Raw genomic sequence first — 12,496 nt, forward strand, 5'->3', positions numbered from 1 at the left:
CTCATTTATATTAAAATCCTCGATTTATCTCTGCCTTAACCTTCCCTATTGCACTGAAATAAGGCCAATCTTTTGAGGCTTACTTTAAAGCTCCTAACCTCTCTTTCCTGATATTGTAATGAATCTATACAGTACTTTTATAATAGCTGTAATATCCTTTCTCCTGTGGCATCCAGTTTCCAGTTTTAAAAAAAATTCCAGTTACAGGGCAATTTAGCACAGCCAATCCACCTATCCTGCACATCTTTGGGTTGTGGGAGTGAGACCCACGCAGGCACGGGGAGAATGTGCAAACTCCACACGGATAGTTACCTGGGGCTGGGAGCAAACCCAGGTCCTCGGTGCTGAAAGGCAGCAGTGCTAACCACTGCGCCACTGTGCTGCCCCTTCTAATCTCAGTTGGTCTAACTAATGTTTACAAATCTAACATTACATGTTCACTGTTTTATACATTATCTTTAGTTATAACATCCAAAATCCCGATTCTTCACAATGACATTTTCTGGCTGAATTGCCACCTTTAAAGTTCTGTGTATGCTTATGTCTAGACTTGCTGTTTTTTTACTTAGTCTGACCATTAGGATGTACATCCTTTTGTGGATATTTTTTCAATAATGGAGCACATAGCATTCCTCTGTATTTGCCACTTATTTGCCCACTCTCTAAGCCTGTCTGTGTCCTGCTATAATCGTCTATTTTCGTCCGTGCTGTTTGGTATCATGAGCAAATAGAAAAGGAAACCACTTCCGATCCAGTTCAGGTGCCCTTATCCACATAAAGGGGAAGAATGTAGTTGATGTGCTTTCAAGTAAGGGTTCTTTCTCTGAGAAGTGTGCTTTCCTGGAAGCATGAATTTTCTTAGTTGTGAAATAAGATTTTGTCAGAAACAGCACTTCAGATCAGATTTAAGAAACTAGTACTGTACATTTAAACAAAATAATTCTGGAACATTGAAATCACACAAATATAAAGCAGTCTATTGGGGCAGAGTGGAGGAAGGTTTTACCCCATCTCTGTTTGTTCCATATTATCTGGGCATGTTTTTAAAATCCTACTGGCTCCTGATTTGCAGAGTCTTCCAGTCCCTGGATTGCCCTCTCTTTAACACTTGATATACTGTAACGTGCTCACACTGGCGTTAATTGTTTATTTGATATGGGGTAGTGGGCGCCAGGATTGTCCTTTGACTTGAGAATATGTAAAATAATCTTTTCCAAATTTTTTGACAGTACGACAACATCCTGATGGAGGAAGCTGCACAGATTCTGGAGATTGAAACCTTTATTCCGCTCCTACTGCAAGTAAGATTTCTTTTAGAAGTAGGCTGTTATCCCATTAGAGCTTTGATTTCTGGGATTAGTATAACAATGATAATTAATATGGTTTATCATTCTTTAGGTCACTTTTATCCCCAAGTTAGAACAAAATAAATGATGTACCTCATGCTGAAATTGCCTGTTGAATTGGATTTACTGATATGGTATTAACATGTAAACTTGACTGCAAATTCATGGTTGACATTCATCGGGAATTTAATTAAACTTAGCAAATGAAAATGAACTTATTTCAAGCGAGACATGAGTTCAGTTTCCCACTGATTTAATTAAATTAACTGACGGAATAAGGAGAAAACTTCCAGATTTGAAAAGTAGTAATTGAAATTATAGAAATTGCATCCAATCTCTGGCAGCACCTTTTGAAACCAGGAAGTTGTTTATGCCTTGTCCATTCTCCACAGAACCCTGAAGATGGTTTCAGTAGACTGAAGCGATGGATAATGATTGGTGACCACCACCAGCTTCCACCTGTCATTAAGAACATGGCCTTCCAAAAATATTCCAACATGGAACAGTCTCTGTTTACACGATTTGTTCGTTTGGGCGTTCCAACAGTGGATCTGGATGCCCAGGGCAGAGCGAGGGCAAGGTAAAGAAGGGGAACTTTAAAGAAAAAAGAACTTAAAGACTTGCATTTATATATATTGAGAGCTTTTTTTATTATTTAATGGGATGTGGATATCGCTTGTTAGGCCATTTCAGAGGGCAGTTAAGAGACAACCACATTGCTGTTAGCCTGGAGTGACAAGTAGGCCAGAGTGGGTGAAGATGGCAGATTTCCTTGCTAAGGGACATTAGTCAACCAGATGGGTTTTTAGAACAATCGATGGTCACCATAATTGAGACTAGCTTTTGAATTCTAAATTTTAATTCACCAACTGCTGTGGTGGGATTTGAACCCATGTCCCCAGAGTCCTGGCCTAGGCCACTGGATTACTGATCCAGTGATATTACCACTATCCCATTGTTTCCGCCAAGTAAGCGAATTTCAATAACGCACTCTCGCTCTCTCTCTCTTTCTTTCTTTTCCATGGTGTTTCCCAGATAGGCTGCTTTCATCCTTGAGAGAGAGTGCTGACTGGTGGTGCCTTAACCTGAGGCGAGGGGTGAGGTTGAGAAGGTGGAGCCTTCATGAATAATCCCAACCAATGGTCCATTTAAAAGACAGCAGCTCTGGCACGGCAGTACTCCTTCAGTGATGCACTGAATTGTCAGACTAGATACTATACTCAAGTCTCTCTAGTGGGTTTGAACCTATGACTTTTGATTTGATTTTTGATTTGGAAAGCAAAATCCTATCATTATGCCACGGCTATTTAAGGTTTTTTGAAAAAACAGGAAGCCAAAAGAAATTTGTTCATTTAACATGTTCCTTATTTAACATGATGTCCATCATGTTTCTAACCTTTGATCCATTTTACCTTCCATTAAGTTTGTGCAACCTCTATAACTGGCGTTACAAGAAACTAGGCAACCTACCCCATGTACAGATCTTACCTGAGTTTTGTACTGCCAATGCTGGCTTTGTGTACGACTTCCAGTTAATCAATGTGGAGGGTTTCAATGGAATTGGTGAATCTGAGCCCAATCCCTATTTTTACCAGGTAAATAGTTGTCTTTAATATCATTATAATTTCAAATGTCTGTAAGGACAAATAATGAAGACTGATTGTTGAAATATTTTGCATCCTGATGATTTTTTTTACTTAAACCATTTTGTCATTATTTTAAGTAATATTCAAGAATTTGAAGAATGTTTGAGCCTTTACTGTTTTTACTTTGCATTGTCTGCTTTTCTGAAAATGGAACTGTTGCTCAACCATTTGACAGAATCTTGCTGAGGCTGAATATGCAGTGGCCCTTTTTATGTACATGCGCTTGCTGGGGTACCCTGCAGAAAGAATCAGCATCTTGACAACATACAATGGCCAGAAGCATTTGATTCGTGATGTTATTAATCAGCGTTGTGGTAGTAATCCTCTTATAGGACGACCAAACAAGGTAAGCTTTATCTTCAAATCTTGCTCCACAGTTGACTTGATGTACAGCAGTCTAGTGAACTAAAATGACATTTTGCAAGTAATGTATAAAGAATTATCTGGATGGATACCATATGATGCAGTGCAGAAAGAGTTCACATAGATCAGTTTCTCTTTGCTACTAATTTCCCAATTCCACATTATAGTGAAGAACTGAGTGGAGGTGAGGCTTTTTTTTTTAGAGGTGGGGGAAGAAATATTGGGAGTGGGGCTGGGCATTGTCAAGCCCATCTTTTGGTGCCTGGCTAAGATTAACACTGGAAGAACCCAGGCGAGAGTTGTGCAAAAGAAGAGTGACTTTTTTTTAAAAGCAGCTGATGAAGGTCATCTGTATTCCGCAAATTAGTCTCAGCAAATTCGGGGCCAAATTATTTTGTTGTCGAAGACTCCACAGTAATTGTAAGCAGCATGAAAACATGGAATGAACCAAGTCCAATCGGTCCTTTAAATGTTGATTTTGTTCCTCCATAGTCATGGTATAATCCAGAGCTCCAAAGAATATGTCATTGTCTGTGCAGATAGTTACGCTTTCATAGAATTGATTTCACATACCTCATGTCAAACCTTGTATATATTAAAGGGCCTTTTAAATGGTCAGGAAATTGTTCTTTTATTCTTCACTTTTGCTACCTTCCCCCAAGTTTTCAGTTCATAAATGGGAACTTGTATTTTCTAGGTGACCACAGTAGACAGATTCCAGGGGCAACAGAATGATTATATTATTCTCTCTTTAGTACGAACTAAAGCTGTTGGACATCTCAGGTATGGTGTGTGTCATGGTTTTTGATCATTAATGAACCACAACAAACTAATCCATGTGTTTTAAATCTTTCAAATGGCCACACTTTTGAATCTTGAAAGTCTTCAGTGGATTTACTTTTAAGTTCTCCATTCCTTTATCATCCATATCCTATTTAGTCTTTGTCATATAGTCTACATCATCTACATTCTAAATTGTCTTTAGCAGTGGTCCAAGGTCTGGCCGATTCCTTTTATGTCAGTTTCCAAAAATTGCCTCATTGAAGACAGCTCACGGTTTCATTTAAATCAGCAGAGAACCCGTCCTGTGGTTCATGGTTGTATCAAAAGATATTCAATATTCTTGTCACTAATTTGAAAAAACATTTTAAATAAACTGATGAAACTGCAACAGAAATGACCTGATATTTTGTAACTTGTTGAGGAGTTCAGTTTTCTTAATCATTTTAGAGAATAGAAAGGGCAGCATGGTGATGCAGTGGTTAGCACTGCTGCCTCACGGCACCGAGGTCCCAGGTTCGATCCCGGTTCTGGGTCACTGTCTGTGTGGAGTTTGCACGTTCTTCCCGTGTCTGCGTAGGTCTCGCCCCCACAACCCAAAGATGTGCAGGGTAGGTGGATTGGCCACGCTAAATTTCCCATTAATTGGGTACTTATTTATTTATTTATTTTTATTTTGAGAATAGGAAAAAAGTTTGCATCTAAAAATCTGGAATTTAATCAAAAAATGACTGCAATGTTAACCGATCTTTCTCTTTCAGCTGCTGACCTGTCCTCTATTTTTGGCATTTTTAATTTGTACAAATGTTTTAATGTGAATTACAAAACTATTTTAGTTCACCTCTCAACCATTGCCTGACTCTATCCACCCTGCCAATGAATCTCTAATCCACACCCTTGAGGATCTTCAATGTTCTCCTTGCCACTCTTCTCACTCCTGTCCACTACAACTGCAAACTGCAACTCATCCAGAATGCAGTGATCCATGTTTTCAACCGTACCAAGTCCCAGTTTTGCCAAATTCCCATGTCTTCCAGTGCCAGCAGGGAACTGATTTGTCTGTACATTCTCCATAACCTTACTGTTGTCTAGCTCCATAATCTTGTTCATCAAGCCCTCAGGTGCCAGGCTGCTGTTTGCTTCCAGCTCTATTGTCAGTATTTGAATCACTAATCTCTGACGCTCTTTAACTCCCTCCTCCAATATCTCCACTTAGCCACAACACTTTTCAGAAATTTTCCAATCACTCATCTTTAACTACATTTTAGTGCCTCATAATCTTTTTCCCTTCTCCCTCAGTTTGTCAATTTGACTAATTTCATATCAAGTACTGTGAGACATCTTTGCAAGTGAGGAGCAATATAGAAATGATGATGACTAAGTTACATGTATTTTCTTTTATATTACCGTATATACTCGCGTATCATGCAACCCCTAAATTTTCGTCCCCAAAACATGATTTTACGCTATATCTCATGTATCATGCGAGTCACTTTTTTGGAAATTAATGCCCAAACTAAAACTTCCAAATGGTATAATTGTCTGTGGATTTTGCAGAGTGGATTCTGTTGTGAAAGCTGTTCGCGAATCGAACAGCTTTCCAGCTGACTTTACTAGCGTCGTTCTGCCACTTGACATATCCATTCATAAAAACGGCTAGTAAAACACCCGCGAATTCTGTATCGGAAAAAGACGGCCATGTATTGAATAAACTACCCATATGATCAGGAATACTACTCTTCAGATTTTGACCACAGCATTCTGATGGGAAGATGTTCAGCCACTTGACGTTTCCATTCATGTTTTTATGAATGGAAACGTCAAGTGGCTGAACATCTTCCCATCAGAAAAAACAGCAAGTAAAACACCCGCGAATTTTGTATCTCGCGTATCATGCGACCCCCCAAATTTAGGTTACAATTTAGGTCTTCAAAAGTCGCATGATATGCAAGTATATACGGTAGTTAATCTGGGTTGTTTTACCCTCAGGATTCATATAGTTTTGGGATGTACAGTATCAGTGTTCTTATGGGCAATGTGGCTGAAGTTATGAGTCAGACGTGGCTAAGATCAGCTGTTTTTCATGGTAATCTTGATGTTGACTGCTATACTAGAAATATCTAGCAGCCCATGCAATCTATTTTTTTTTTTACATCCAATTTTTTGGAATCGGCAATATGATTAGAGGGATGTGGCAAAGTAGAAATATGAAAGGGGGAGTTTCAGACGGTGAAAATCTACCAACCAAAATATTGACTGTTGATGATGGAGATGAAAACAAGTAAATAATCTGGCACCAGAGAAGTCAATGAACTTCGAGATCAGGGAGGTTGAAAATAGTGAGATTACAGAGAGATATACAAGTGCAAGAGAAATTCAGGAATGTAATAAATTAAAACAGAATTTCCGCTTGCAATGAAAACCCATATCGTATAATTTTAAATTTTAATTTGCAAACATGACATGGCAGTGTACTGTGGCTGACCTAATTTTTAAAAAAAATTTAGAGTACCCAATTTATTTTTCCAATTAAGGGGCATTTTAGCGTGGCCAATCCACCTACCTTGCACATCTTTGGGTTGTGGGGGCGAAACCCACGCAAACACTGGGAAAATGTACAAACCCCACACGAACAGTGACCCAGAGCCGGGATCGAACCTGGGACCTCGGCGCTGTGAGGCTGCAGTGCTACCCACTGTGCCACCGTGTTGCCCTTGTGGCTGACCTAATTGAATGTGGCTTTGCAATCATTAGCTGTCAGCTTATATCTTTAGGTTTATTGGCAGTGTTGGACTCCGATCACCTTTTCCGAAATGACATTTATAAAATAAGTGTTTTGTTTAGTTTTTGGGTTGGATAGTTTTGTTTCTACAACAGTGAGCCTTGTTGCAATAGCCAGGATATTAACCATCATCTTCCTTTTTATCCAGAGATGTTCGGCGATTAATTGTTGCCATGTCAAGAGCCAGGCTTGGGCTATATATATTTGCAAGAGTATCATTGTTCCAGAACTGTTTTGAGCTCACTCCAGCCTTTAATCAGCTAACTGCTCGGCCACTCCACCTACACATTGTACCGTCAGAGTATCACCCAACAGACAGACGGGTAACTTATATTTAATGACAAAGGATTATCCTTCCTGACTGGGCTTTTAGCGGTGATTTTGATAATATTTCTTTGTTTCTTCTAGAATGGCAATATTCCAACCCATTTAACGCGTGTTATCAAAAACATGCCTGAGTTGGCAAACTTTGTTTACAATATGTACATGCAGATGATTCAGAATATGCACCAATACAGAAAGGTAAAGAACTGTTTTTATTTCCTCCTCAGTTCTATGTTCTTGCAGTCAAAGTCCGTGTTTAAAATGACAGTAGACTCTTGACTGGATGGTGAGCCTCTGCTACAGTGGTCATAACGAATTACTTACACAATGAAAACAAAACTAATTTGCCTGAACTATATGAATTTTTTTGTGCATTGGCCTTTCTTTATTTACATATAAAAATATAAATCTTTAAAATCCTAGTGGACATTTTAATAAGTTGAAGTTCTAAGTATAGTGACTTTTTTGAATGCTCAGTTATATTTGAAATGGATGTTTCTCCATCACATTCTTGACATATAGTAAGTGTTACTAATATGCAAGCAGCAGTATGTAGCAATTCTCAAGCCTACAGTGTCCATAAAACAATTAACTTGATCTATATATGTATAACAATAACTGCCTCAAGTGCATCTTGTTGGATAGCGGCCAAGTTTTTCTAATTAACTGTCAAATTTTGTTTGTTAACACTCCTGTGAAGCAGCTTGGGGTGTTTTACTGTTAAAGTCTCTTTAAAAAAAATTAAGTCAAGTCATCTGACTCGTGAATTGCTTTTGGGACATCACATTGTTAATACAGATGTGAGACAAAATGAAAAATCCTAGTATGGGCTGCATGGTATCTCAGTGGTTAGCACTGTTGCTTCACAGCGCCAGGGCCCAGGTTCAGTTCCGGACTTGGGTCACTGTCTGTGTGGAGTCTGCACGTTCTCCCTGTGTCTGCGTGGGTTTCCTCCGGGTGCTCCGGTTTCCTCCCAAAAGTCCCGAAAGACCTGCTGTTAGGTGAATTTGGACATTCTGAATTCTCCCTCAGTGTACCCGAACAGACGCCAGAATGTGGCGACTAGGGGCTTTTCACAGTAACTTGTTGCAGTGTTAATGTAAGCCTACTTGTGACAATAAAGATTGTTATTATTAGAAAACTAACCTCAATAGTTTGTTTATGCAGCAGTTTTTACTACAATGCGTGCCTTATGATGTTGAGAAGTATTCAAACTTAGAAAATTGTAATTATGTCCTTTCTGCACTGATGTTAATTTCTCCATTTAATGAAATGGAAAAAATTCTGATACCTTGATAGCATGAACATCCTTGGGGCTGGGGGGGGAGGGGAGGGGAGGGGGGGTTCTATTGACCAGAAACTAAACTGGACTAGCCATATAAATATTCAAGAGGGGGGTGTCGCAGTGCTGCTGTCACGGCGCCGAGGAACCGGGTTCGATCCCGGCCCTGGGTGACTGTCCATGTGGAGTTCGCACATTCTGCCCGTGTCTGTGCGTGTCTCACCCCCACAACCCAAAGATGTGCAGGGTAGGTGGTTGGCCTTGCTAAATTGCACCTTAATTGGAAAAAAATTAATAAATATACAAGAGCAGTTCAGAGGCTGGGAATTCTGTGGTGAGCATCTCTCCTCCTGAATCCCTAATGCCTGTCTACCATCTGCTTGCCACAAATCAAGGGTGTGATTGAATACTCTCCACTTGCCTGGGTGAGTACAGCTTCAATAACAGTCGAGAAGCACAACACCATCCAGGACCACCACTGACGCACAATGGCAGCCGTTTGTACCATCTACAAGATGCGCTGCAACAACTCACCAGGCTCCTTCAACAGCACCTTACAAACTCGCGACCTCGGCCACCTAAAAGCACAAGGGCAGTAGATACATGGGAACACCACCACTTGCAAGTTCCCCTCCAGTCTGCATACTATCCTGACTTGGAAATATATCGCTGTTCCTTCACTGTTGCTGAATCAAAATCCTGGAAGTCCCTCCCCAACAGCACTGCAGGTGTACCTACATCACAGGGACAGCAATGGTTCAAGAAGCAGCTCACCACCTTCCAACGGGCAACTAGGGATGGGCAATAAACCCGAGCCTAGCCAGCGATGCCAACACCCCGTGAACAAATACATTTTAAAAAGATTTATCAATAAAATTTAGATATATTTGAGTTCTTTAAGTGATGATATTTTGACAAAATTGCAGATGATCAAGCTTGCCTCATCTGTACTGGAATGTAGGAATGAAAATGATGTAGAATGATTGTACTAGAAAATGCAAACTTAAATTTGTAGATAAATGTAGAAACTCAGTATTTGCTGATTTGTGATTGATCTGAGTGGCGAAATTTGCACTTGTTTCCTCCTTTCTCACCACATCTCTGGAGCAGTTAAGATGTGCAGGACAGATTTGATAAGTGAGGGCCGCATAATGAGTGCTGGAGTAGGATGAAAGTTGGGCTAATGATAAAATTGCTAAATTTGGATTTGTACATTTGCAAGCGGAGAGAATTGCTGGTTTTCACAACAGTTGTTGCATCTCGTTATGTTTCCACAGTTGCTTTAGGTTTCTTTGATTTCAACACATCCATTGCATCAGTGTACCAATACCAGTTGTCATATTGCTACATTCATTAAGTATGCTTTAATTTTTTTTTCAGCAGCAGTTACTTCCACCACCAGTCCCTCAGTTAATTCAAGAGCCAACACCAGTGCCAGGTATTGAGAATGTGCAAGAAACTGATGTGCAAGAAACTGATGTGCAAGAAACTGATGTGCAAGAAACTGAAGAGGTGATTTCTCAGAATAAGGATGAAGAGACAACCAAGGAAGAATGTAAACAGATGCCTGAACATCCTGGCAGAGACAGTGATAGTGAGGGCAGTGGACCTGAAGAAGACAAAGAAAGCTAATGGTACTTTGTTTCAAAAATTACATCTGTAATGTGAAAGAAATATTTTCTGTGAATAAGTACAAAAGTTGGACATCTCATTGTACAACTGACCAGATTATTTATGTAGAACATCAACCAGTATTCAAAAGTGTCGTGATGTGGGTTGTAATTAAGAGGGTCGAACAATCTATTTTGTATTTTGATGCTTTTTAATAAATTTTTGTAAAAATGTTTCTCACTCTCAGCGTCTGTCTATAGTCATTTATCGTGTTTCCTGGCTGACTTGATTGGTCAGTTTAAGGAGCATGTGCCCCACACAATCATGGTGTGGGTTGCTGCTGGTCGAGAATGAAAACAGTGGAAGGTTAGAGGAACTCAAAGTTATCCTGGCCAGAGAAGAGTGTTTCCAGTACAGTTACTGGTCGATAGTAACTCCTCCAAGATGTTGATAGTGGGGATTCCGTGTTGGTAATGCCACGGAATGTCAAAAGGAGATGGTTAGATTCTCTCCTGTTGGAGATGGTCATTACCCAGCACATGTGTGGGGCGTATGTTATTTGCTGTGAATTCGTTATCACTTGACACCCCCACCACCACCAAAGAAAGGCCCATCCACCACCTAGAAGGCTTGAGTCAAGATTGTGTTGCATACTCCCCACTAGTCATGATGAGTGCAGCTTCAAGAACACTTAAGCTGAATGCCATCCACGACAAAGTAGCCGGCTTGATTGGCATCCCATCCACCACCTTAAACATTCACTCCCTCCACCACTGATGTACATTGGCAGCAATGTGTACCACCTATGAGATGCACTGCAGCAATGCACCAAGCTCCTTCGACAGCACCTTCCAAACTTGTGACATCTACCACCTCGAAGGACAGAGCAGCAGAATAATGGAAACACTTGCCACCTACAAGTTCCCTTCCAAGTCACATACCATTCCCATGACCGGGAAATATATCACTGTACCTTCACCGTTACTGGGACAAAATCCTGGAACTACCTCCCTAACAGTACTTGGGGATTTATTTACACCACCTGGACTGCATCATTTCAAAAGGCTGGCTCACCACCACCTTCTTAAGAGCAATTAGGATGGGCAATAAATACTGACTTTGCTAGTGATGCTCACACCCTTTGAATGAATAAAAAAGGACACAGCAGATGAATCTTATAATATAGGTGGTGTAGTCGTAATGTGCAGAAATGCCGAGGAATTTAGAAGCCACGTTTTAGTTTGTGTGCACTGATGAAAATAAAGTGCAGATATAGTTGGGGATTGGCAGTAAGCCAGGTAACTTTAAACTAGCATTTAACTTACAGTTTGGGGTTACAAAAAACATCCATTAGAGCCAGTGCAACAAGAAATTGGACAAGAAAGGTAAAGGACGGTGTGTGGTTGTGTTACATCTTACTAAGGTCTGGAGGCTTGTGTGGTTGAACATAAACTTTATTGTTAACACAGCTATATACATCTCCATGGTACAGCCCTAACTAGGTGGTAGCCTCAGCTACCTTCCACCAAACTCTCTCTGCCCACAGTCTGCCATCATGTTCCCTCTACATAATGTGGGTGTTTGAGATGAGGAATAGGGAGAGAGAGCAATTAAACACGTGGCTACAGGGATGGTGCAGGCGGGAGGGATTCAGATTTCTGGATAACTGGGGCTCTTTCTGGGGAAGGTGGGACCTCTATAGACAGGATGGTCTACATCTGAACCTGAGGGGCACCAATATCCTGGGGGGGAGATTTGTTAGTGCTCTTTGGGGGGGTTTAAACTAATTCAGCAGGGGCATGGGAACCTGGATTGTAGTTTTGGGGTACGGGAGATTGAGAGTATAGAGGTCAGGAGCACAGATTTGACTTCGCAGGAGGGTGCCAATGTTCAGGTAGGTGGTTTGAAGTGTGTCTACTTCAATGCCAGGAGTATACGAAATAAGGTAGGGGAACTGGCAGCATGGGTTGGTACCTGGGACTTCGATGTTGTGGCCATTTCAGAGACATGGATAGAGCAGGGACAGGAATGGTTGTTGCAGGTTCCGGGGTTTAGGTGTTTTAGTAAGCTCAGAGAAGGGGGCAAAAGAGGGGGAGGTGTGGCGCTGCAAGTCAAGGACAGTATTACGGTGGCGGAAAGGATGCTAGATGGGGACTCTTCTTCTGAGGTAGTATGGGCTGAGGTTAGAAACAGGAAAGGAGAGGTCACCCTGTTGGGAGTTTTCTATAGGCCACCTAATAGTTCTAGGGATGTAGAGGAAAGGATGGCGAAGATGATTCTGGAAAAGAGCGAAAGTAACAGGGTAGTTGTTATGGGAGACTTTAACTTTCCAAATATTGACTGGAAAAGATATAGTTCGAGT

The 12,496-nt window shown here is 40.7% G+C and overlaps 1 protein-coding gene across 3 annotated transcripts in view; it reads left to right on the forward strand.

The window, feature by feature from the left end:
* Nucleotides 1-10,374, forward strand: part of aqr (aquarius intron-binding spliceosomal factor) — a 125,476-nt gene extending 115,102 nt beyond the window's left edge. The window contains exons 29-36 of one of the 3 annotated variants that reach the window (XM_038786014.1): nucleotides 1,230-1,301; nucleotides 1,739-1,926; nucleotides 2,770-2,941; nucleotides 3,168-3,338; nucleotides 4,053-4,138; nucleotides 7,066-7,240; nucleotides 7,326-7,439; nucleotides 9,904-10,374. In XM_038786014.1, coding sequence (XP_038641942.1) covers nucleotides 1,230-1,301; nucleotides 1,739-1,926; nucleotides 2,770-2,941; nucleotides 3,168-3,338; nucleotides 4,053-4,138; nucleotides 7,066-7,240; nucleotides 7,326-7,439; nucleotides 9,904-10,155 — 1,230 coding nt within the window. In that variant the 3' untranslated portion in view covers nucleotides 10,156-10,374. Of the gene's footprint in view, nucleotides 1-1,229; nucleotides 1,302-1,738; nucleotides 1,927-2,769; nucleotides 2,942-3,136; nucleotides 3,339-4,052; nucleotides 4,139-7,065; nucleotides 7,241-7,325; nucleotides 7,440-9,903 lie in introns of those variants that run through there. The other 2 variants (XM_038786022.1, XM_038786030.1) reach the window with 2 other exon arrangements.
* Nucleotides 10,375-12,496: the final 2,122 nt, after the last annotated feature.

Source organism: Scyliorhinus canicula, chromosome 2 (genome assembly GCF_902713615.1).
Source record: "Scyliorhinus canicula chromosome 2, sScyCan1.1, whole genome shotgun sequence".
In the NCBI taxonomy this organism is placed as follows: domain Eukaryota; kingdom Metazoa; phylum Chordata; class Chondrichthyes; order Carcharhiniformes; family Scyliorhinidae; genus Scyliorhinus; species Scyliorhinus canicula.